A 26,328-nucleotide genomic window follows, 5' to 3' on the forward strand; every position below is an offset into this window, starting at 1 on the left:
AAAATTACAGTCTGACGTGGCTGAAGTGACTGAAGCAATAGTGGCCCTTTCATCAGGTAGAGTCCTGGGGATGTTGTGAGTCATTCATCTTTGACCCCCTCTAGTTACCCAACATTTGAATGCACCATCTTCGCAAAAATCAGTTATTATCCCGTTCTTTAAAAACGGGAATCGAGTGGATCCAGCGTTTTATCGGACTATTTCTTTATTAGATGCTGAAGTGAAAGTTATTGGCAGGGTCCTGCTGAACCAATTAATTGATTGGGCAGAAAATGGAAAGAGCATGTCAGAAATACAATATGACTTCAGATCAAGACGAGGTATGAAAAAACAAACTTGAACCTTTATTTATTGATAAATAAGTAAACTGTAGTTAAGGAAAACATTCATCTGGACTTCTTGGATCTCAGCACAGCCTTTGCTACAGAAGATAGATTGAAGCCTGGCCTGTGCTGGGGGACATGGGGGTAGATGATGTAACCTTTCTGTATGATTTGCATGCAGGGCTTGAAGCTTCTGTAAGATTCAGGCCCAATAAAGAATGCACCAAGCACTTTCAGCTGGGGAGAGGAGTCCGTCAGGCTGTACATTGGCTCCCATAATTTTTATTCTATATATTAACCAGTTGGGACAGTTTTAGGGGAACGTTGTAAAGATGTCATGAAGGGTGGATGATACTGTACTTATAGCACATACTGCAAACAAACCTCAGCTTTTGCTAGATCAATTTTATAGAGAATTTGAGTTTGAAAATTAATCATACAAAATCGTATACCAGGGTGCTGGGGCCAAACCAAGCTAAAAGTAAAACCTATTTAATTAATGGTCATTGCATCGGTAAAGCAGAAACATTTTGTTGTCTCTGCATTTTGCTAGATCGCAAAATGAATTGGGACCCATTGATGAGTGCACATGTACAGTCCTTTAATAGAATAGTTCATAGAACTGATGCATTCTATAGGCACCTAGGTCATGTTCATTTTAAGTCTACAACGGACCTTTATAAAGCTAAATGTGTGTCAACAGTGCCATTTGGTGCTTAGATATGGGGATATAAGCCTTGTCACCCTATACAAGTTGCAGGGAACAAATTCTTCAGGAGGATTCTGAGGAACCGCCAGGGTTTACCCTTAGAGATTGTGCACGATGAATTGGGTGCAGGGTTTATTTCTGATTATATAAAAATCCATCCAATATTATTGTGGTTCTCAGTTTGGCTCAAAAGCGATCTGGAATTCAATAGGGAGTTCTTAAGAGATTGCCTGGGTCTTTACCATTGATATTGGGTAGCATGGGTGAAATATGTTAGACATTTTGGGGGATCTGGGTAGGCCAGAAGTGTTCACTAACCCAGGGTTGATCGCCCAATCAGAAGTGTATGGGTGAAGGAGGCATTTAGTGCACATATTCAAGAAAAAAAGGGTTGTATGTTCGTTGTCTAACAATTCGTGCACACATTATGCAATGGTGAAATCCACAAGTAAATCCGAACTGTATTTAACACTGGATATGCCAGTTTTGCGCAGACTACTTTTTACATATTTTCACCTGAATTTGTTTCCACATCTTGTAGCGGGGTGGCATGAACCTACGGATCCCCTGCTTTGCACATGTGAAATGGCTGTTGCACTGGACACTTTACATTGTTATCGTCTATCCCAAATTGGCTTGTTTACAGTTTAAATATATTAGTCCCCTCCTTTTGTCAATTAATTTTATGCAAGTAAGGCCTGCTCTATGGATCCTCATTTTTTTAGATCTCTATAATGTCTGTTTTAATTTAGCATGGTTAATAGCGGTGGTATTATATTCTTTTTCATGAATTGCAATATTTTGTTTTTAAATGATTTTAAGTAATGCTATTGAAATATTTTGAATGTACTTTTTATGATTTACTAAGTCAAATCAAATAAAGTTATTTTGACTGACTGACTGACATCACAGTGTCACAGCCTGTTTGACAAGTCTGCTGGGTTTACCTATAACATTTGGGGCGCACATGAAACGTGTGAAAAAGAGTGCCAAAACACTTTGTGTGTATCCACTGTCTTGTTGCTGAAAGCTCAGCTTTGATTTTACCAGACTTCTGTATATGAGTTTGTTGGGTGTACAGGGGACTACCTTAACCTGGATTTTAGTGCTGTATGTGAGAGGACACCAGGATTACAATAGTACACTACCCACGGACACTCCCAGCTCTCAGAACAAAAATTTAGTGAGGCCATCTTGAAAACGTCATGCGTGGGTAGGGATAGCCCCAAGTACCTTTAGCCCATTGGCTATGGCATCCCCAAGGGTCATTCCCATCCAGTAGCCCAAGTCAGGCAAAAATGTGGCACTTACGGGCACCCACTTCAGAAAACTCCTGAATCTGTGGAGGATCTGAAGAGGACTGAACCTGCTGTCTGAGACATGAGAAAAGCCTAGAAGACTGGACTTGCTCTCCCTCTTGTATGCATGACAAAGAAGTGGACTCCAAGAGTCAAAAGGCCGACCTCCGGTTAAAGCTACAGGGACACAATAAACTACAAGAGGTTATCTTTCTGCAACTGTCCAGCTGACCAGTGGCAACCGGACCTTAACTGGACCATCCTGTTGGCCTCTGACATGCTGTGAGTCTCTAAGTGCCTCCTCTAAGGTATTGAGAGGTGGGGGGTGCTTTAAAAATGCACTGTTGTGGTGGACTGGGACTTTGCACCTAGGTTTTGTTCTTCTGCGACCGTTGACTATTTATGTCTGTCATTTTGGTGTTAATTTGTAATTTTACCACTTTCTAACTCGTCTTGAGATTATTATTGCTTTGTATTTTGGGTTTATTAGTGTTTTAGTGCTGCATAATATTTTACACACTGCCTGTAAAATAAGGCTGTGTGATCTATGCCATAGCTACGAGAGGGCTAAGCTCACATTTATTTTGTGACTTTAGTGGTTCACCCTGCCAACGACTGAGATTATTCCTCAAGGTGGGTACTTAAATCCCTCAACTAATAACCCAATTTCTTACAGCCGGGTTTTCAAGAGCTTCATTAAAGTATTCTGATTTGGTTTAGTATGTATACTCCAACAAATACATTTAAAAATTATGGAAGTGGTTTTGGGGAAAGCCTGATATTCATAAGCCATTGTTCTTGTTTTAGGTGTCACGGGCAGGACTTTTCTTTAAAGAATAAAGGAACTGGCATGGGCAACACAGAGTAAACATCAAGTCCTGAGAGTTAATGGAGTTCAGATATGCTGCTCTATGAACAATTGCCACGAAGAGACCCTGTGGCCTATGGACAGCCTTTAAGAGGTAACATATGTAGAAGGCTGCAGGTTAACTTTTCTCATGTCTGGTTGCACCAGCGAGAAGGTGTGCTGTGGCATTCCGAACCGGTTGAAGGCTTTTCAGGAGCAGCAAGACTTACAAGTTGGCACATCTAGCCTTGATAAAATGATTGCCTTTACAACTGACATTAAGATTACCAAGTTGGTTGAAGCAAGAACTTTCCACTCTTGTCACCTGTTTGTGAATTATTAGGTCAGAGTCTCTAAGGATGCTCAAATTGCAGATTACTTTTGCTGGGACTGACAACAGGTCCATTATTTCTGGCTTGAGGATGTGTTTCCAAACGGTGGTGTCCTTCAAAGGGAGCAGAAACTCCTGCTTTGTGTGATTCAATTAAAGAACATTTAGTGGGCTTCCACAACTAAGTGGCAGCCAAGCAGTTTTTTACATCTCCAGAGATTTGAAAAAGGAGTCATTTATCGTTCAGATAGGACATGCCAAATATAAGCTTGGTGCCATTAGCTTACATGACGAGTCAGGCCACAAACAGATAGAGTAACATGGTGAAGGGCAGCAGGTAGAGAATGAACAATAAGGGGGAGGCGGGTGCCCAATCTTCTACTGCGACACACCACAGCTCAAAGTATTGGCTTCACACAAGAAAGAGGATAGGGCCACTACCTGACCTTTGCCTAAAAGGACAGGATGAATCAACTTTAAAACCGAGCCCTGCTCTGATAAGAGTATTGATAAGAATGCTGTGACCACTAGTGTCTAAAATTGATGAATGGTCTAACAAAATCTGTGCAAAAACACCACCATTGTCAAAAAGCCACCAGAAATTGTCTGCTACAGACAATTTCACCGGCTCAGTGTTACTGTCGAGCAAGAAGAGAAGAGACATTATAACATTTTGCCTCTGCAAATTTTTGTAACTGGTTAATATAATTTTTACACAAGTTCTAATAGGTATTGAAGGAGGGGAATATGGTGGATGTTTTTTTAAATCCAGCAGATTCAAGAAAGATTACTTGAGGAGTGAGTGGCTTCACTAATGCAGATTGTCAGGCTTTTGGAAAAATTATGTGGGCTAGGGAGCAGGTAACAGGGAGGTAAAGCTGTTTTTTGCAGACTGGGAAAAATAGTTTTATATGCTTGACTGAACTGGGGTCCTTTGGGAGCAGGATGGGTGTCTGCTAGTAAAATACAGCAATTAGCTGAGCAGCATTGGATAAAGGTGCAGGCATCTAGATGGACAAGTCAACAAATCTATTGTCAGGTAACACAATCTTGTCAGATTGTAGAAGAAGCATGAGATGTGTCACAGAGTTCTGGCGATGACCAACAGCTGACTGGCCTGTCTCTGGCAACTGTAGCTAAGTTATTATACGGAATAATTCTTTGGAGAGATTTGGGCCATGACTAATATGTTCAGAGCCATAACACTTTTGCAGATCCCTTACTTTGCACTTGAGGATGTTGCACGTTTGACATACACCGTCTTCTCCTCGAAGGTATAAACTCTTTGCTACTTCCTTCCTGTGGACCACAATTTTCAGAGCTTTTCTTTTTTAAACTCTTTTTTCAGTTTTATATAACAGTACAATAAGAAAACAGCAGCCAGTGGTGTGCATGTTGAAGGACTTCGTGAAGGTTACACAACATGACATTTCAATGAGAGGTTCCAGGGACAAAGGATGGTAAACATACAACTGGAAACATCGACTTTCACTAGGCACACATATCATAGGCACCATACTTTCCAGTTTCAGTACAAGAGAGCTGAATCCTTTTTTCGACTTAATTCCTCACCCTACCCTGTGTCAATACTATCACTTTCCATAGGAGCTGTGTCGAAGTCTGGGTCTAGAAGTGTGTCACAGAGGTCTCGCGAGGCAGAGGTCCTCTTCTACACTGTCGTCTTGTATGCTAAGCCTTATGTGGACCTCTTCCACCAGGGTCCATTCCCATACATCCTTATGCCAGTGGGCAATTTCAGGTGCCCTGCGCCCCATCCACAAAATGGTGACTCTTCACCTAGCCAAGACCAATACCAGTTGCAGAAATTTATAGGATATCTTCCTGCTTTTTGGAAGCTTACTGTTCCCAAGCAGACTACACTGAGGGGTAAGGTCTATGTTCAGATGTGCGTTCCTTTGTAACTACCTGGGTCCACTAAGTCTGATACCAGTCAACACTGCCAAGCTAAATACCGAAAATCGTCTCCACCGGCTTTGCATCAGGGACAATTATATGAGCGAGTTGCAGTCATAAAGTGCATGTCCCTCGGAGTAAGAGAAGTCCTGTGAAGGATATTGTAGTGCACCAACTTAAAGTGGGCGTTACAGGAGACACAGTGTGTGAGTTCGCTGACTCTCGTCCAGTCGACTTCGTCCCATGTTTTAGATCTTTAAGCTAAGGGGAGAACCTGCAGTTACTTTTTTGTTCTATAGCTCAAAAGGATTTCTGTTTGGGAGTGGCAAAATCTCACCTAGGGTGGCAGATGAGGTTAAAGGCTATCTATTTACAATATCAAACAGGAAGGGGTGGGAGCACACTGCTTAACCTCCCAGCACAGTTCGCCCCTTAGCATTCTGGTCAATGCAGTTCATGGTACATGCTTACTTCAAATTTCACTGGAGTATTCCACCAATGTTGGTTCAGGTTAGTGCTGTAAATCTGCAGACACGTGTTTCTGGATATCATCCGTCATCAGTACAGATAAAAACAAATTTTATTTGGGGTTGCTGAGCAGGCTGCCACAATCTTTTCAGGTTTCAGTACCTCTCACAGGCACACAGGTGCATCTCCACAAGCTCGTCAGCTCAATGGCTCAAGGGAGCCTTTTCAAACAGGAAGGGGTGGGAGCACACTGCTTAACCCCCCAGCACAGTTCGCCCCTTAGCATTCTGGTCAATGCAGTTCATGATACATGCTTACTTCAAATTTCACTGTGCTGGGATGTGAGGCAGTGTGCTCCCTCCCCCCCCTGTGTTCAAAAGGATCCCTTGAGCCAACGAGCTGACGAGCTCTCCTGGGATGCACCTGTGCGCCTGTGGAGGGGTACTATGACCTGTGAAGACTTGGGCTCCATTTCAGCAACCCCTGATGACTTTTCTCTGCTTCTTATTAACTTTTGCTCTCTACTGATGACGGGCTAAACCCAGAAACACGTGTCTAGAGATAACAGCACTACCTGCACCAACTTTGGTGAAAGACTACAGCAACTTTGAAAGTAAGCGTACTGCATTTACCAGGATGTAATGGGGTGAACTGTGCTGGGATGAGGGCAGTGTGCTCCCCCCCCCCCCCCCATGTGTTCAAAAGGCTCCCTTGAGCCAACAAACTGACAAGCTCTCCTGGGATGCACCTGTGTGCCTGTGGATAGGTACTATGACCTGTGAAGACTTGGGCACCATTTTAGCAACCCCTGATGACTTTTCTCTTCTTCTTATCAACTTTTGCTCTCTACTGATGACGGGCTAAACCCAGAAACACGTGTCTAGAGATAACAGCACTACCTGCACCAACTTTGGTGAAAGACTACAGCAACTTTGAAAGTAAGCATACTGCATTAACCAGGATACAATGGGGTAAACTGTGCTGGGATGAGAGGCCGTGTGCTCCCTCCCCCCTGTATTTGCAATATCACTTTGCCCCTCTTCAGTGAAAGAATGTTTATAGATATAAATATTTAATGTGCCCTTTCCAGGCTAATTAGTGTCTATTGATATATTCAATGTGCTCCGCAAAAGTAAACGATTGCCAGTAACATCATTCTTTGTGAATGCCTCAGCTTATTGACTTTTTATAGCAGTCACCGTATCTAAGTCAAATAACTGTCTGTGGGACATTTACTGGGTCCCTCTATGGTGAATGACTTATCATTAGCACCTCATTTTCTGTGCCCCCCTCTAATGGGATGAGGAGCATATTGGTACATTCACTTTGTCTATCTAAACTGAACATTTATTTATTGGAACATTGTTTATAACAGCCCCCCAAGGTGAACGACTTTTCATTTTCTGAATAAAGTGATGAGTATTCTTGCAAGAGCTGCTTTTGGTTCCCAATACAACCTTGATCACAAATTAGCAAGGCCTTCTTTAATTTTGACCAATATGCTGGAATCTCAAACTAGTGTAACCAAAAAGAAGGAAAAGCTCTTAACATTATAGAGAGAAGCCCTTTAGATTAGATCATAGCCAATAAGCTCCAATGAGGATAAAGGCACATCTAAATGTAAAATGAATCAACAAAACTGCAATAAAGTTGGGAAAATGTACTCTAATGGTTTTCACAAAGGCATAACTCAATTTTAAAATCTACATACTCTGTTTTAAATATGAGTTTCAGGGGCAACAACATGTAAATTTGTTTGCAGCCTTAAGTATGTAGAGACAGGCACTGAGGCTGGGCAGAGGAAAAAGACTGAGATGCTTTGAGAGTGAAAGTTGAGAAAGGACAGGTTGTTGGAGGGGGGTGATAATGAAAATTTACACTGTGGTATACCCCATCAACTGCATCAAACCCTCTTGCTTTAAGATTCGAGTTAGAGTGGACATTTACAGAATCCTACCATTTTATAAAGAGATGAACCTTCACAAAGCCAAGCCATTTGAAAAAAAAAAACAATTATCAGCGTCATACTATTTTGTACAGTCTGCACTGCTGCCAACAGGTATATCCAGAAAAGATACATTCCCATACAATCAATCTAAATCAAACTCAGTGACATAGTAAATGGCTATCCTGAAACCCTGCCATGGATTTAGCATTCATAGACCTAATCTGGACACCCCATCTATATGTACTGTCACCAATGTCTTGAGACTTGTAATATACAGTTTGTGTCAGACAAATTTTTCATTCTGAAAATATACGTTTGTTGACAAGGACTCGTAAGAGTTCTTGGGCCACATGTACAAAAGGTTTTAGCGGTCGCAAATGGAGAATCGGGCTAAATAGCCCTTTGACATGTACTAACACCATTTTGCAAGTGTTTAACCTATTAACGATTCACAAAATAGGGTTTGCAAGTCGGTATAAGGAAGGGGCATGTAAAGGGTGTCCCTTCCTAATAGCGAGTCATGGGGGATGTATGAATGTTTTGCGACCAGAATGCAGTCGCAAAACATTTGCAGTTTACCGCCTACTTCAAGTAGGTGATAAGCAAGTTGCAAATGGGAAATGGGTCACCAGGGGACCCCTTCCCCTTTGTGAATGGTTGCGAGAATGCTTTTAAAGAGCAGGCAATGGTCCCACGGACCACTGAATACTCTTATGAAATGAAACTGAAAGGTTTAATTTTTCTTTTTGAAAAGCATCCCGTTTTCCTTTAAGGAAAATGGGCTGCATTAAAAAAATGTTGCTTTATTTCAAAGCAAACACAGACTTGGTGGCCTGCAGTCCCCAGCAGGCCACTATCCCAGTGTTTTTAGCGATTCCCAATGGGTAGCAAATTACGGCCTACCTCATGAATATTGATGATGTAGGTCAATTGCGACACCATTAGGAATCGGTAAATGTGCCCGAGACACTTTATACATCTCATTTTGTGACTTCCTAACTGCGAGTCGAAAAAAGTCTCAATTAGGAACTCACAAAATGAAGCGGTCGTACATGTGGCCCCTTGTTTGTAACAAAGATGCTTATATATGAAGGAACCTGGCTTACCTCCCAAGTATTTCCAGCAGCTCGGCCACTCCGTTGAAGTGTTCGGTCTCATAGACAAACCTAAGGAATGATGGGTGTCATTAGCATTTTGTACTTCTCTTTCACAAAATTAGTTGAACATGTGAATACGATGTAATACGCAAGAAAACAGAGCAAGAATATACTTGCTGAGGGGAAAGGATGTCAAATATTCAAATCACAGCGTTAACCAAAAAGCCACATTGCCTATGTAACCATGTACCAATGGCAATGACCTAGCACTTTAGGACTCACAAAAAGCTCATCCTGAAAGATCGATTAATTGTCATATGGCCCAATTTGGAATAGCTATGAATCTCATTGAATTAGGATGTACATAACGCAATAATGCTTCCTGTGCTGTTCCATTGACTATTAAATGCAAGCTGTATATGTTTTTACTTCAATGGCTGTATGTTGTTGTGTTGAAATGATTGCAGAGTTGCGTAACCAAGCAACAAACAAGCAGATATAAAGCTACACAGACACAGGTGGATGAATCACACACGTGCATAAGCATACACATTAGGTGGACAAATGGATGCACAATAATGTGTATGGATGGTTCAAAGAATGCATTTATGGGGGTGGGCAGATAGATTAATCAATTTGTGTGGGTGGAAAACTGGAAGAATGAAAGTTTGGATGTGGTCCGATGAATAAATAGACCAAGAGGGATAATTGGTGATCTAAGAAAGAAGTAAAGCTCTCACTCGCCAGTAAGTGACTCTCATCCACGAAAAAGCAGTATTTAGAAAACTGCCAATACCAAACCTGTTTAAGAACCAAATATACACAAAGGAGCTTCCAATGGAGAATGCATACTGATTACAAATACTCAAAAACATTACCCAAAAAGTTTAATCTCGCAATTGGGACCTTTTCATATGCTTGTCTTTTTGTAAAGCAGAAATTGCTATTTTCATTCGGGGTCCCCTTCTCTAAAATTCACTGTTTTCAATATGTTTTAAAGCAGATTCACAATATAGTACCATGTGAGTGTTACAGTGAAAGAAGATTTGTTTCATTTAAAGCAAATTCAGCATGCTCTGCCGACCAGCAAACCGAGAAGGTGTGATGAGAAGGCAGCTGTGTAATGATGCAGCGTTGCTAAAGTGACACTATGATCAATCTGTCTTTACTTCGTTCTGCCTGTTTTGATGAATTCAATCGGCTGCTCTGTAAATGAAGTCCTAATTTCTTTATTATTACTATACCTTCCCTTCCTTTTCTCCCGGCCATGTACAAATACTTTCTCGGCCACTTGGGGGAAACTCCAAACTCCGAATGATCCGCTATCTAGTTTGATCCCTGCAAGAAATCCTTCATCTCTGAGCAATGTCTTGTTGTTCAAAGGATTTTTAATAAAAAATTAATTTAAGATGTGGGTGGAAGGGTGTATGTACAGAATGCAATACTTATTTTTAATAGTAGGGCTCTTATTTACATTTTGTAATCAATCTAGTTCTGACGAATAATACCTGTATTTGGAGGTCTAGATGTAATCCTTTCTGAGTATTACTGAAACTCAGATGAAATTCATTCACAATTAGAATCTTTAAGCATTCAAATAACAGGGATCCTCCTTCCTTCCAGGTTATTGGCAAATCGCCTATGTTGCATAATTAGATGATTACATCCTCAAACAATATTTGATGATTCTGTGCCCACAACAAATCACTGTCCCACAATCAAAACATCAAATTAGCAAGTGATAGTGAACATTTTGTGCCTACTGCTGTATCCGACGTGTTTAGAAAACTAGCAGTACCACTTCAATCTTTCACTTTAAAATATTCCACAACATACATATCGTTTTAAATGAGCAATGTGTAGGGAGACTACTTCTACAGTCACTAGAATATAGTCCTCTTCTTTTTAGAATACCATTTAACCACCCAAAAAGTGACAACTACCATTGATAATGTGTCTACATGCAAAAAATGTGACATGTAAGAGAAATTATCACAGCGAAAACGACATTTGTGTATGTTACTTTGGTCGAAAATACATCAGATCAGTTTATGGTGTTTTTATACAAATGAGGATATTCATCTAGTGTCAGAAGATAAACCCATTACTGTAACTTAACATTCAATCTTTCTCTTTTTTCCAATAGAAAAGTCTGCTTTTTGTTTGTTGAACAACAGGGTATTTGAAACTTCCTGACATCCTTCTTCCAGAAACATCAATATTCAATATGACAAAATTTTCCCCTATATGGGATGGTTTTATTACTGCATGAACAACACTCTTCAACCGCATGAATGATGCATCTTGTTCTTTATTTAGATGATCAGAATATCCTGTAAAGTGGTTCATAAAACATTCTCAGATCACTAGAATGAAATTATTTTTAAAAATCCCTATCTGAGAAATGAACATGTACAAGATCGATCACTTCACTTTTTAACCTATTTCTTTGAATGTGTCACAAATCTATGAGGATCTTTGAATACCCATAGTACTGACTTTCTTCTGATGGGCATTCAAATCATGTAATCTATAAGGATTGTACACAGGATAGTCTGTCTATTCACTAATTTTATGTTTTACTTATTGAACGGTTTTGAAGTGATATAAAGAATTATTTTAATTTTTAATGCTCAAACAAAAAGATAAATATCAATGGGAAGAGGTGTGGCTTCGCGGTCAGGGCGACTGACTCCGGAATCTGGGGATCACGGTTCGATCACCGGCGGCAGATTAGCCCAGCACCATGTGACTCTGGGCAATAGCTTGCTTAATCTTCCCGACGGCCCCCAGCGCCTAGAGACCCTTACGGGTGATTGTTCGCACTTTACAAATGTGGATTATTATTATTATAATTTCATTTTCAATTTTTAATAATCCATTTAATCCATGGAGGGGATATCAAAACCCTCACAGTAAGGTTTCCAACTCTATCTTGCCAAGCATTCTTGATAACAAGCTGATAATATTAAAATTCAGTCATGGTTATTTGTGCCTTTTTTGTCCAGAAGTCCTATATCTTATATAGTCCTGAGCCTGATGTTCTTTTCTGTCTATGCCTCTCTACACCCGCTTCATTGTCTGTAATACTGACACCCTCCTTCCTTGCTTCATCAAACCTAAAGTAGTCCCATAAATTCTCCAACAACAGGTCTCTCTGTTAGTGTCATCTGCACTTATTTGATATTTTCAGCTTTAGAGGAAATGTTATGTTATGTTATGTTATGTTAATTTATAACGCGCACAGCTACTCAACAGAGTGACCCGGCGCGATCCAAGAAAAGGGGCCATAGGCTAAACTTTATCCAAAAAGATGAGTTTTTAGCTTTTTTTTAAAGATCACAGGATCATGAGTAGAGCGAAGCGCCAAAGGAAGAGCATTCCAGGCCAGTGCGGCCTTGCGCTCAAAAGAGCTCCCACCCAGCCTCTGACGTGTAAATCTAGGTGTCAGCATCAGAAATTGGGAGGAGGACCGCAGCTGTCTCATGGGGACATAAAAAGCAAGCCTTTTCAGAAGATATGAAGGCCCTAGGCCATGCAAGGCCCTATGGGCAATGGCCAGAGTTTTAAATCTTATACGCGCCTCCACTGGGAGCCAGTGTAAAGAACGCAAATGAGCTCGCACACTACATCTGCGAGATATGCCCATCAAGAGTCTAACGGCCGCATTCTGAATGACCTGCAATTTATTCAGGAGATAGCCTGGAATGCCCACATAAAGAGCATTGGCATAGTCTAGGCGAGACGAGATCATGGCACGCACCACCGTTTCTTTGGACGAACTTGGAAGAAGGGGTAAGAATTTCCTCAAAGCTTTCAAAATGCCAAAGCAAGAAACAACCAGTTTTTTAACCTGGGTAGAGAACGATAGTTTCTCATTAAACCAAACCCCTAGATTTTTTACAGCGGTATCCTTTGCTCTAGGCAAGGGAAATCCAGGGGGCCAGCGCCTCTCTCGCCATACAAGAGAACCTCCGATTTCTCTTCATTACATTTAAGCTGTGCCTGGGCCAGCCAGCCAGCTGAAAACTGAAGCGAGACAGTGTTGAGCCATCGAGACTGAGTAATTATCCTTACCCCAAGAAAAAAGGAGCTGGGTGTCATCCGCGTAGGCTATCACCTTGGCCCCAAGTGACTCCGCTGAATAAATCAGCGGAGTGACATAGATGTTAAAAAGAAGGGGACTAAGGGATGACCCCTGCGGGACACCTGTAGCCACACGCTGCGATGCCGAGACACAAGGGGGGAGCCAGATCTGCTGAGAACGTTCTTCCAAGAAAGATTTAATCCATCGCCAAACTGTGCCGGAGATCCCAATCTCAGAGAGGCGATCCAAAAGCAGAGAGTGTGGCACCGTGTCAAACGCCGTAGAGAGATCCAGCATAACTAATGCTGCTCTCTCACCGGCGTCCAGAAACTCACGGATTGCCTCCGTCACCTCAAGCAGGGCCGACTCTGTGCTGAACAAAGCATGAAACCCTGATTGGGCCGGGTGCAGCAGACCCGATGACTCCACAAAGTTAGTCAGTTGCTTGGTGACAGTATTCTCACAAACCTTGGACAGGCTGGGTAGCAGTGAAATGGGACGATAGTTTCCCTGTGTCAGTGGGTCAAGGGATGGTTTCTTGAGAAGAGGAAGAATCTGAGCCCGCTTCCACGCGGCAGGCACAAGGCCTTCCTGCAACGACATGTTGATAATTTTATTGGCTTCCGGATTGATCATATCGGCGACAGAAGCCAAAAGTCTAGCAGCACAGGGATCAGTTGGAGATCCCGATTTCAGGGCCTTAAGAATTTTAAGAGAGCAATCCAGCTCGACAAGCTCAAAAGACGACAAGCCATTGAAAGGTCCAACAGGCAGAAAGCCAGATAGGGCGGTCTTACAAACCACGCTAGCCGAGGAGAAGCTGGCTTGAATAGTGCAAATCTTGTCCAAAAAGAATTTAGCCAGGATATTACACCAAGTCTCAGATGCCGGAGCAGTTCGAGCCAGGGCACTGGGTGACATATAACTTTGCACGATGGAGAATATTTCTTTAGAGTTATTACTCGCTTGGTCAATACGTCGAGAATAATAGCTGCCTTTAGCGGCAGCTATGGCAGTGTAATAACTCTTTTGTTTAATTCTCAGGTTGTGCTTGGCTGGAGGGCAATAGCCACTCCGGCGCCAGGCTCTTTCTAATATTTTGCATTCGTGTTTTAGATCTTTAAGTTCAGAAGAGAACCAAGGTTTAGAAGGAGACTCTCTTACAGACTTAAGACGGCGAGGTGTTGAAAGTGCAGACACTGAATCAAAATGCATTTTGAAACTGAGGTGGTCTCAATAAGTACATTCTGGCTATGGTATGTAGTCTCGCATGGTGGTTCTCCAAATGATTCTATTTGAAGTGACAGTCATTTCTTACCCATGTCTTCTTGTTTTTTTCCTGGTGCCACTATTGCTAATCGTAGTTTTTAATACCATCATTCAATTCACCTTGGTGCCAATTGGAAATTTAATTAGACTTACAATTAGCTTTTTAAACTTAATCTGCCCATTTATTTTCCACTACTGAGATACGCAAAAAACAGGACACAGGTGGATGGCTAAATTTCTTAAATCTGTAGTCCACACAGTCAAAATCCAAATAAGATTGCAAGGTAGTATTTTCCCACTATTTTGACATTTCTCTCAGTCTAAATGTATTACTACTTTTTCACAGAGGATTGGTGATGTGAAAGGTTTTCTCTTATTTTTCTTGTATGGTCCGTAAAAAAGATTATTTTACATTTTCAAATCATGATTTCATCATCTATTACTTCTTGCTCATTATTTCAACCTGGCTTTAATAATGATACCTCTGTGGTGGCGGCAATTTACTGGGAGATCATTAAAGCAGCCTGTCATTCGGTAGTCTTTTGCACATTGGCTGCTGTGTAGGAGGAACAGCTTTTAATGTTAGACTAATATCTGTGGGCGCGAAGGTGCTAAGCAGGCAGCTGTTTCAGAGATCTTTACTTGCTGCCCGGATGTCCTTTCACAATCATCCACTTTGGGCATTGCCAGTGTGTGCAGTTCCAGCAATTTGTGAATGTAGAAATAGCGGTCTGCTGACCCATGCAGGCCCCAATGGTCACGAACATTCACAGAGGAAATCCTGCTTTGAAAATAATGACGCAGGATTTCTGTGAATCCATGTGATCAGACAATTCATGTTGTGTACGACTGGTACATACAGCATGGAACAGTGCAATAAGTTGGGCACGTCCCATTGGAGACATTGTTCATACACAGTGCTAGTTTCCCTTATCTGCATGGTCAACGAGGTTCACCTCTCTGCATAAAGCATCTGCCTAGTTACTTGCTCTATGAAGTTCTTGGGCTGTGTGGGCTGAAGTCATTAAACAACAAGCATTTGCAATGCAATAGGTCTCGCATTTATAAGAATTTGAGCTATTGGCATTGTAAAATTACAATGCCTTTTATTTATGTTTTGGTTTTAAAACAAATAAAAGGCATTGTCATTTACAATGTCAGTAGCATAAACTTGCATAAAAGCAGTGTGTGGCGTGCAGCAGTGTGCGGCGTGCAGCAGTGCGCGGCGTGCAGCAGTGTGTGGCGTGCAGCAGTGTGTGGCGTGCAGCAGTGTGCGGCGTGCAGCAGTGTGCGGCGTGCAGCAGTGTTTTGTGTAGCAGTGTGAGGCATGCAGCACTGTGTGGCGTGCAGCGGCATGCAGCAGTGTGCGGCGTGCAGCAGTGTGCTGCGTGCAGCATGCAGCAGTGAGTAATGCAGCAGTGTGCAGCAGTGTAGCACTCATAAGCCACAACAAATTATTTTATGTGCAAAACAATATATAGTGCAAAAATGTCACCTCCATGTTGCCGTGCTTTACAACAGAGAACAATTTACAAGCAAGCATTATACGAACATCAATGCATATATAAATGAAAACAATGAACATTGCAGAATCTATAGGGTTAGTAATGATCTGTGTTTTTAGAATCATACCTTCATTAGTGATTTAGGTGTGGCCTTTCACAACATCCGTCCATTTTACACATAGATCTAGGATCAGCAGTAGCGGAAAAGAGTGGCTAACTGTGAGAAGTTGGCCTGGCATATGCTGTCTCCTAGTTATAGGGGACACCTTGCACCAGTCCAATTCGACTCTTATTGATGATAGGTTTAAGACAACCTTTAAAGAAAGCTATCCTAGTGGTAGCTGTGGAGAGCAGCCTTCAGGCTAAGTCTTGAAGGAGTGTTAAGCTTATTGTTTTACCATAGATAACCTCTTGAATAACCAAATGAAAGAGTAGCCCACACAGGTATATATATAAAATATATGTATTTATTCTAGACAGAATCCCACAGTCTCCGGAGAGACTGGAGGCAAAGTTACAATTCAAACAAACATTTATAAACACAATAAAAAGCACAGGAATCACAGGGCCCCAGGGGGGGACCAAACCATATATCAAAAAAGTGGTATAAGAACCACGAAAATTCTACAGACAATGCCTAGGGCATTTAGGATTGCTGGCCCCCTAAGAATCCACCCCAGGTTATGAGGAAGGGGACCCACGGGAGGCACGTGAAGTGGAAATAGCTGCTATCGGGATCTCTATTAAAGCCTATGGAGAATATCGCGGTTTGATTTACACAGATTAAAGTCACTTCTAGCAGGAGTACAAAGTTAAAACTTTAGACTTAAGCTTTTGAGGAGCCCACTACCACGAGAGTACCGAGGTACCACTGTTACCTGCCCCAGGGAAGCCGGGTGCATAGATCGTTTTCGATGTCGGGTCGCGGGCTGATTTTCAATGGGAAAATGTTCAAAAGTGCTGCTAGCCAAAAGCCTCGATGATGCCGTGAAGATTAAAGTTGTAGAAGTTGTAGAGAAGAACCTGAAAGCAGAGGGGACAGAGTCTGGGTCACGGCACAGTGACCAGGGAGCTCAAAGCAAAGAGCCCTTCAATGTCGGGTGCTTCAAGTGGAAAGAGGTGTAGCTTGGATCTGCAGCCATGGGCTCCGGGAGGCGTCAAGGAAGGCCAGCTTTGGGAGGGTGACTGTCCCACGTCGGATGAGGGTCGCTGCGGTGTTAGTGTCCGGAATGGATCCACTAAGCCTTGGCAACCGCAACCCACGCAAGATGAACAAATCAGCTACTGGTGCCGACCCACGAGGTCTGTGAGAGGTCTCCTTTGGAGAGACTGTAGAGCAGGCCTGGAGCAACCAGGGGTACTCTTAGATGTCAAGATTGTCCTCCGCTAGGGCCTACAAGTTAAGAGACAAGGGACCGCGGAAGGCAGCAAAATGGAGTGCGTAAAAGGGAGCCCACGGGCCACCGGAGGGGGCTAGGGTGCTGGTCTTTGGCACAAATGCTGCTTGGTGGTTGGCTCAATAATGGGCCAAAGCACAACTTCCCCACTGGTCAGGGTCGTGTGCTACACAAGAGGTGGCCGGTGTCCTGGGGTATTGGGAATCTCGGCACCCACGTGGTCCACGGTACTCAGGTTCGCTGAGCATACTCACTGGCCTCTAGGATGCCTAGGAAACCCACCTCAAGGGTGATGGAAGTCGTCGAAGTCCGTAGGAGCAGCGAGGTTCCAACCGGTTCACTTGCAGTGTTTCAGGTGCCTGCCAAGCAGGGGAGTAACTCCTTTACCCCAAGGGAGATTTCTTCCGTCAGCTGGGCAGCAGCAAGTCGAAGGTCAAGACTTTAAAGTTCAAGATTAATCTGAGGCTCTGGGGCCACATTATTCACCTTTATCCTCAAGATTAGGGGAGTGTCCAGAGTAGTGTCCACCAATGAGCGGTGAGGCAGGAAAGGGTGGCTACACCCTCTCCCCTTTGTGTGTTTCCCGCCTGGGCAAGGGGCAGGATGCCCCTGAACCGGTTCCAAGCGGTGTATGCAGAATGCAGGCGCTGTAGCTGCCTACGTGCAACTCTGAAAGGACATTTGGTGCACCCACCCTGTTCCAATCCACATTATCCTGTCTGGGGAGATGCTAGCACCTCCCTGCCACAGGAGCCCTATTGTCCAGCTGGCGAGGCTGGGATTTTCCCCAGCAACAGCCAGCAAGGGTCGTGTAGGTGGCGGGTAGTAGCCATTTTGTACTGCTTGTGCACTTTTAAATTGGTGTCTAAATTCTGCCGCTTTTCCCATATCGCCCCTCTAGCAGGGGGGAATCGTACCCTCATGCCCATGGCTGTACTAGGGGTATGATTCCTACATGTTTGACACCAAACACGATATGGTTCTGTGTAGCCATTCTCAAGTTATCGCGTTATCACGATAGACTTATAATGCGGTTAAGAGTATATGGTATGGCTACAGTACAAACAACCCAGCAATGATTTTATGAAGGTTGCAGAGAGGCCGTACTCATGTAGGGGTCCTTCCTCACAGATACCTCAGCACCCTGCCTTGTAGGATTAGCAAGGCCTGCTATAGGGGTGACCTATGAGAGTATATGTGTTGCAATGGGGTGGGATATAGGGTACCTATATCCCTGTAAGGGGTGCCAGCACCATCTTACCCAGACTACAGTAGTGGTCTGGTGGTGTCAGTTTGTATGGCTGTCCCAGGGTGGCACAATAAGTGCTGCAGCCCTGGTAGGCCTACTGAGGGACCCATGCCCTGGGTACCTAGGGTACCATCTACAAGGGACTGTCAGGGCATCCTCAGCATCCAATTGGTTTGTACCTAGGGTACTCACATCGTTTTAGGGAGAAAGCAGATAGGCTGGGGTCCTGGATAGCAGGATCCCAGCCAGACTAGTCAAAAACCACTCAAATACCAGGCAAAACGTTGGGGGCAACCACTAGTCAGATTCCACCTTCCTACACTAACGGAAAAAAAAGGATGTGTAATACAATTGTAAGATTTCCTGTACCGATCATATTGATTATCAAGGATGATAAGCAGGGACTTTGCCTGGACTGTTCACATGCTTATATGATAGTTACCTGAGAAAGATGTTGTTGCACTGTTTCCTAATGTATGCCCGCAAGCCTAGGAACTTGCCATAAACCCGATGCAGAATGGTCTTCAGGTACTCGCGCTCCCGAGGGTCTTCACTGTCAAACAGGTCCAGGAGCTAGAGAAACAAGAGGGGAAACCAATAGATCAAATTAGAAGAAACATAAACCTGCTAGCTGAGAGTAAGATGTTGCTATCTTGGGAAGTGTCACCTATGTAAAAGAAAGCTCAGAAGGCCTAGAAAGACTCACTAGTGGCAATGAGCTCAGGAGACTTGGAGGGGTCAGTCATAAAAAGTGTTGCACAACAGTTCTAGGAGATCTCACTGATGACAGCAAACGCAGGAGCCTTTAGTGCCGTACTCATGTCTGTAAACTCAATGTGCCTGGGAGTTTCAATCATGAAGGTAAGCTTCTAAGGCTTGGGAGATTTAACTCATGTGAACTTAGCTTCAGCTGACAGATGGGTTTCAGAGAGGCCTTACCTACAAAGAATGCTCACTAGAACAGGGGTCTTAGACGTACCCTTAAAGACCGGATGCCTAAGGCTCTCTCATGTAGGTAGGCTCAAGAGGCATGGGAGGTTTCTCCAAATAAAGCAGTCAGCTGATCTGAGAGTTTTTATACACTGAAGTCTGACAGACCTGTAAGGGTTCACCTAATAAAGGATCAAGAGCAGCTTTGAATGGTCTCAGAAGGTATGATCACCACACCTGCGCCGTCTCACTTTTGAGGGATTGGTAAACAGGTATCAGGGGTCTGACTCACTAAGTGACAATAGGTGGCCTGGGACATCTCATCTAAGACCTGCCCAGGAGGTAGCGGTTTCACAATTATGAAGATAAGCCGAGCATGTTAAAAGGTCTCAGTCCTGAAGGTAAGCCCAGCATGTGTTTGTAATCTCATTCATGAAGGTACTTTAAGTAGACTTTTAAGGTATCAAAGATGAAGGTAAGCAGGGCGTTTTAAGAAATCTCTTTCTGTTGATAGAAGGTCAGCATGCCAGGGGCCTCTTTTATGAAAGTAAGCTCAGAACGATGATCAGGTCCCCGGGCCTGGGAAGTCTCACCCATGGTAAGTAAGCTCAGCTTGCTTTTGGTGGGTGGAGTGTGTTGTTCATAGAATGGTAAAATCAGCAGACCCTCTGGGAGTGATCACTTGTGAATGTAAGCTTCATATAACTCAAATGTCTCACTTATCAAGGCATTGCTGCCAAAAACAAGGTACCTTCTTTTCACTGTCAAGGTTCGGTCATGGCACAGGCAGCTCAGACTTCACTCTCTTTAATAACAATGGACACTTTAAGAAGGAAACCAGCTTTGTTTTAGATGACCTATCACCCACCATTGTTGATGGATTAAATGTGAATCAAGGCTTTGGAATGGAAACCTACATGTAGAACATGTCAGTCCATTAGCTATAGTAGATCTACCTGGGACAGAAAAGATATGCCGAGATGGTGATAAGAAATGTAAAACACAAAAGAGATCTCAAAGCATTTTCTTCTGTGCACAAAGGCTACGCCACAGTAATTACTGTTCTCTGCAATGGCATCTCCTCTGTGGTACAGATAGTAGAAAATTAAATCTATTTTTAGCATAATCAAGTATGCATTATCTGCAATAAACACAAGAGAATTAATTCACCATACGTATTACCAAAATATTATGAGTTTAAAGAGAGGTACTGAAACTTTAATTAAACAAGGGAAGATAAACTAGATTCAATATAATCGTCAAACTAAACAAAAAAGAACAAACGGCAAACCAAGGTCAAGCACTTCCAGTCCATGTATAGTTGTAATTCATATGATGGTGCAAACTCTTCCAACACCCGCCGTCCAAGGGTGTTGTATAGAAGCCGAAGATAAAGTAGTTGGAATGTGCACTCGTTTCAGAGTCAATGAGATTAAGTGAGTCGCTTATTCCTTATAAAAATCCTTTTATTCAACAAATTCGTTCAAAACTGGCACACAGCCAATGCATTTCGTTCCCATTTCATTGCCAGTGGGAACTGCATCAGGGCTCCCAAAAAGTTAATCCACAGTTGGCCTCAATTGTGAAGGACAAATAAAGAGCTGTCTCAAACTGAACAAGTCCCAATCAAATTATATAACCAGACTTATCAACTCACTATTATAAGGTGAGACGAAGTATCTACTAAATCGTTGATCCACAATTAGCCTCAATGATAAAGAATAAATATAAGGCACTTTCAGTCTGAAACATCCCAGTCGAAATGCTTGAAAAGACTTGAAAACTCACTTATAGTAGGTGAGAAGGAATATCTGTAGCAAGTAGAGTTTCAAACGGCATGATAACCGACAGGTTGAATAAAAGGATTTTTATAAGGAATAAGCGACTCACTTCATCTCATTGACTCTGAAACGAGTGCACCTTCCAACTACTTTATATTTGGCTTCAATATAATCGTCAACATCACCTTGAGAGAAATGGGAAGGATTATGGAATGCGCCCCGTGAATTGCATCTGTTTATTTTCATTGACAGTTAAAAAAGGTTAAAAACATTTAGTTACAATATAACAAAGCTGTTACTAGATTTGTAACAAGCAAGATGAACAGTCTCTGCAGACAGTACCACCAACGTTATTCAACAGCACTTTGTAGCCACAGGAAAAGGCTACTGGTGACCTTCATTTATTTTCAAATAAATTCTTGTAAACAATTGGCTTGTTGGTGGACTGGGGCGCAAGCTCTGACTGTCATGTGAGCCCTGGTCAAGTAACAATCACAATCCTTCTCAGGATGAGGCACAAGCCAACCCTAAATTAGCCTGTGCTCAAGCCTCTGGTAGCTGCATAGAGCACTCAGCCTTAACTAAGAGGCAATGTGCAAAATATTTGTGCAGCGCTTCAAACAGTAATAAAGTGAAAACACCTGACTAAAAGGATCCCACATCAAGTTTGAAAAATAGAACTTTAATAAATAAAATAAGACCAAAACGATAAAAATCAACTTAGTGGAACTGGAGATATTCAAGATTAAAGATTTTAGTTAAAAAAGTGCCAAAAAGCACAAAGCGACAACTGTGGTTATCTGGTCATGTCTGACTGGGACAAAGTTAAAAGTTCAGGCTGACTTTACAATGGTGTGTGGGCCAACTAGAGGGAACCAGTTAGGCCCGCTGAACAAAAGTATCTTAAATGTTGGTTTTCGGAGCGATGTGAGGATCCCCATTGAAGATGTGTTTCGCAGCCGGAGCAATGCGTCAGGGAAAATGCAGCAAGGCTGCGATGCGAGGGCCTGCATAGTCAGCAAGAGTTCAATCAATGGGGCTTGTGCTACAAATCCAACGTAGAGGATGCTGTGCGGGATCGGGGCGATGCATCGGTTCCAAAGATCTGCTAAGCTGTGCTGCGGAATCGGGCATCGTCGTCGAGGTTGCTGTCGATGAGGGAAGCGAGGGCCTGCGCTGAGGATGCGTCACGCAGTGGTGCTTCTGAAGGCTTTGTGGGTTGCAGAGGCAATGCAGGTATTTGCGACGGCTCCACTCCATGCAACAGAGGAGATGTATCCGTTCTGCTGGATTACAGGGGCTGGCAAGTACCTTAGGCCCACTTCCAAGGATCCTTGGCTGGAGTGGAACCACTTGGCAGGGTAGACTCACAGATGGCAGAGTGCAGATGCAAGGTTGTTGGCAGCCTGCTCTGTCCCCGAGGCTTCAGATCAGGAGGCCAGCCAACTAGCCCTTGGAGTCACTCTGGGTTTTGGGTTGCTGAAGAGATGCAGGTCCAGTCCTTTTCACCCAAGGCAGAAGGTCAGCACAGCAGTGTAGCTGCTCCTTCAGAGCCGCAGTCCAACAGTGTGGTAGTCCTTGTAGCAGCACAGCAGTCCTTCTTTCTGGCAGAGTATCCATAGGTCCAGAAGTATACTGAAGTGGTGGTGTCTGAGTTCCAGTATATATACCTAGTTGTGAAGTGGGGAAAACCTTCCAGAGGCATGCTTTTGGAGTGCAGAGGCACCCTGTCTGTCTGGCCCTGGCTCCAGACTAACTACAGGGGGTATAAAGCCCTTTGTGCAGACAAGGACTAAGCCTATTCAAGTGTAAATGGGGCTGAGCCCAGCTACTCCCTCACATCCAGCCAGTAGTGACCCTCTGTTAGGCTGCAGGCACAAAATGGATGAGGCAAGAAAATACCACCTTTCTAACAGTGGCATTTTCAGAATTGCAATCCAAAATTTGACTTCACCATCAGTTTGAATTTTAAAACTATGATTTCAGAGACACCAAACATAAAATGGTTACCTGTTCTTATTTGGAAATGACACTTAAAAAATGTAATAAGGTAATTTCAATGTTATCCTATGGAAGGGGTAGGCCCTGCAGTAGAGAAAAATGAATTTAAGAGTTTTTCACCACCAGGACATATAAAACTCCAAAGTACGTGTCCTAATTTTTAAATACATTGCATCAGGGGCTCTGGGCTGTCCAGAGCCTACCCTAGAGGTGACTTGTATGTATTGAAAAGGATGGTTTATGCCTGGAAAAAGGTTTACTGTGCCAGGTCGAAATGGCACTTGACAGGTCTGAGACACGTCTAGAGTGGGTGGGGCAATCAGTGTTGCAGGCCCCCTAGCTTTCAATTTATGGGCCCAGGTAGTGCCACTTTACTAGGGTTGTACAAGTAAATTAAATATGCCAACTGGGTATAAGCCAATGTTACCATGTTTTAGGGAAGAAGCACAAGCACTTTAGCACTGGTAAGCAGTGGCAAGGTGTGCAGAGCCTTAAAGAGAGCAATAACAAAGTCAGCAAAAACAGGAAGTCTGAGGGCAAAAGGTTAGGGGAAAACCACGCCAAGGATGCTAGCTCTAACAATTCTTAATAATCCTTTACTTCTCACTTCGGTCTTACAAGGCTGTGGGGTTGATTGGTTAATTGGAAAACATTATTTCAGATGGCATAGGTCTGATTTGTTTTTATTTGCAAAACGTTATGACAAAAGCAGTAAGCTCAACTTACTTATTGAATAAAGCATCTATTAACACCAATAGGCCTTTAAGCATGGATTATTGTTAGCCTGTGGACAGGTAATTTGCTACTTAGAATAACATAGATTACATTAGCAGGAAAATGCATTGGCTATGAATTTTGACAAACTCTGAGGGGTTGAAGATTTGCACGGTGATAACATTCATTGCAGGGTCTGTAGTGCTAGAGGCACTCCTATGTTTTGGTACCATGTGATGACTTTTGACTACCATTATTTTAATTGTCTTTTGCTGTTTTATTTTACCCTAGCCTGAATGCACAACATCATTTTACCCTGCATGTGCTTTTTTCCTTGAAGATGTCTCTCATGTAATCTAGTAGTTTTAAAGTGGGAGAGTTTTCATAGAGTAGGACAGCCTTGCCAAGAACAGAACGTGTGGGATGTGCATTAGAAAGCATGAGAGAGGTAGAGATATGGAATGTACTTCTTGGTCTCGAAGTGCAGTTATAAGCAGTGGTTCTCAAATGTGAATTGTGTTGTACATTGGGAGATGAAGTGTGGGATGTTATAGGCAGTGGTGCACAAATGTACATTGTGTTGTACATCGGGAAGTATTATGAAGTTCTTACTATTGGCTTTGACATGCCCTCATGTCATCTTGAACTCTGACTCTGTCTTGCTTGAGCTTTTTGCACGCACAGGCAGGCCCCCGGGTTACTCAAGTTGTTTAGGTTATCGATGGTCAAGATTGTTTTGTTGACTGTACTGTTTGGAGACTTTCGTAAGCTTCGTTAAGATAAAGGCTGGAACATGTGAGAATGCATAAGGAACGTGAGAACTCCTTTGCCTTTGGAGTGCTTGCATGGAAAGTGGACAGTTCCAGTAAGTTTTCTTGGCACAGAGGAAGGCCTCTCTGAACCTTCTAGTGTGTTTTGAGACTATGAATCTGGGGTTTGTTGATTTAGAAACTGGGATTTGAGCCTCAACGGCGGACGTGTCATCAGTGCAGGAATCTGGTTGCTGAGTCTCTTGACCCTGGCTGTCAATCCCCCAGTCTGGAGTGGGCCAAGATGAAGTTTGCACTGTCACAGCTCAAGCCTCTTGTACTAAAAATGGCCCCACTGTTAGTCAGGGGTAGCAATGCCTGCTCTGCAGAGATAGAGAACGTTTTGCAAGATTCCCTTGCCATTATGAAGAAGGAAAGGAATTTATACACGCTCCCTTAAGGGTATAAAGGCAGGCCCGCAGATGGACCCAGCGCTTGGCTTTCGGAACTACACCCTTGAGACCACGCCCACTTCCTGTTCCTTCGTGGAGATCGTCCTTGCTGTGGCTGAAACCTGTTTTTCTGTGGAGGTATTATATCTTCTTTCTTTTGGGCTGCCAATCCTTTTGTTCCTTTTCTTTGGCCAGCTGGAACGCTACCGCTCCCTGATTCTTTTTGTGAATGGAGCTTTTGCCTGTTATTGCGCAGTAGCGCTAAAGGCATTTAATGAGCAGCACCTATTTTTTTATTTGGGCAGTGTGTGTGACTCCGCGGCCGCGTTTGAAGGTAATTCGCGGCCACGTCACATTCCTTTTGAACTCGTTGCCGCTTTCGTATTTTACTTCGTGGCAAAGTCATAAAATTCCTTAAAATCGCACCCGCGCTTAGATTGAATTCGCGGCCGCGTTGAGATTGAATTCGCGGCCGCGGTTAAATTGAATTTGCGGCCGCATTCTTTCCTTGCGGCAACCACGGTCGCATCTATATCAAATGCGCGACCATGTTTAATACATTAGCATCTCTCTGATTGTTTTTTGGCTTACGCGCCGATTTATGAACATTTCTGGCCCCAATATAAGTGGCAACATTGGGCGGAAGAAACGCCCCCTGAGTAAAAGGCCTTCTGGGGAATTGAACCCTACTGCAGCTTTTTTATTTTGAGTCAAAGTCCCTATGTTTGGAAATCTTCATATGCTCTCAGCAATAGACTGTGAATGCTCTTAAGAGGCCTACGGATTTGTAAAGTCAGACTTTATTGTGTGATCTACACCTTAACATGTTTGGATATTGAAAGCAAACATTTCTTGGATTTATCTGCCTCTTCTTCGGACTTTTCTGCGGACTTTGAAGGAAATAGCTGATGTGCCTGATGTACCTTGTTCTTCAAATCACTCACAAAGTTCATATGTTCCTTATCAAATCTAGCTGGTAAGTGGAACGACTGTCTCTGCAGGACAGGCATAATATTCTTACAAAGTTATTGAGATGTAAATAATGGGATAGAATCTCATTTGAGGCATTTCTTGTTTTCTCTCCTAGGACACTCATTTTTGAATTTGCATTCCTTGAACCTTTTGGGGATTCAGAAGAGGCTACCTGTGTTGGATATCATTCCCTGCATCTCCCTGGGTTAGCCTTCCTGTATGAGAGAATCTCTTTTCCATATCAGGGGGGCTGTCTTTGGGGAGTGTGGAGAGCTTCTCTTCGTTCC

The 26,328-nt window shown here is 43.1% G+C and overlaps 1 protein-coding gene across 1 annotated transcript in view; it reads right to left on the reverse strand.

Moving 5' to 3' along the window:
- The window catches only part of PPP2R5B (protein phosphatase 2 regulatory subunit B'beta), a 450,317-nt gene that overhangs the window by 34,693 nt on the left and 389,296 nt on the right, over nucleotides 1-26,328 (reverse strand). The window contains exons 5-6 of the mRNA XM_085625465.1: nucleotides 18,885-19,015; nucleotides 8,945-9,004 (exon numbers count right to left, since the gene is read on the reverse strand). Of these exons, the coding sequence (XP_085481591.1) occupies nucleotides 8,945-9,004; nucleotides 18,885-19,015 (191 nt within the window). The remainder of the gene's footprint in view (nucleotides 1-8,944; nucleotides 9,005-18,884; nucleotides 19,016-26,328) is intronic.

Source organism: Triturus cristatus, chromosome 9 (genome assembly GCF_964204655.1).
Source record: "Triturus cristatus chromosome 9, aTriCri1.1, whole genome shotgun sequence".
Classification (NCBI taxonomy): Eukaryota; Metazoa; Chordata; class Amphibia; order Caudata; family Salamandridae; genus Triturus; species Triturus cristatus.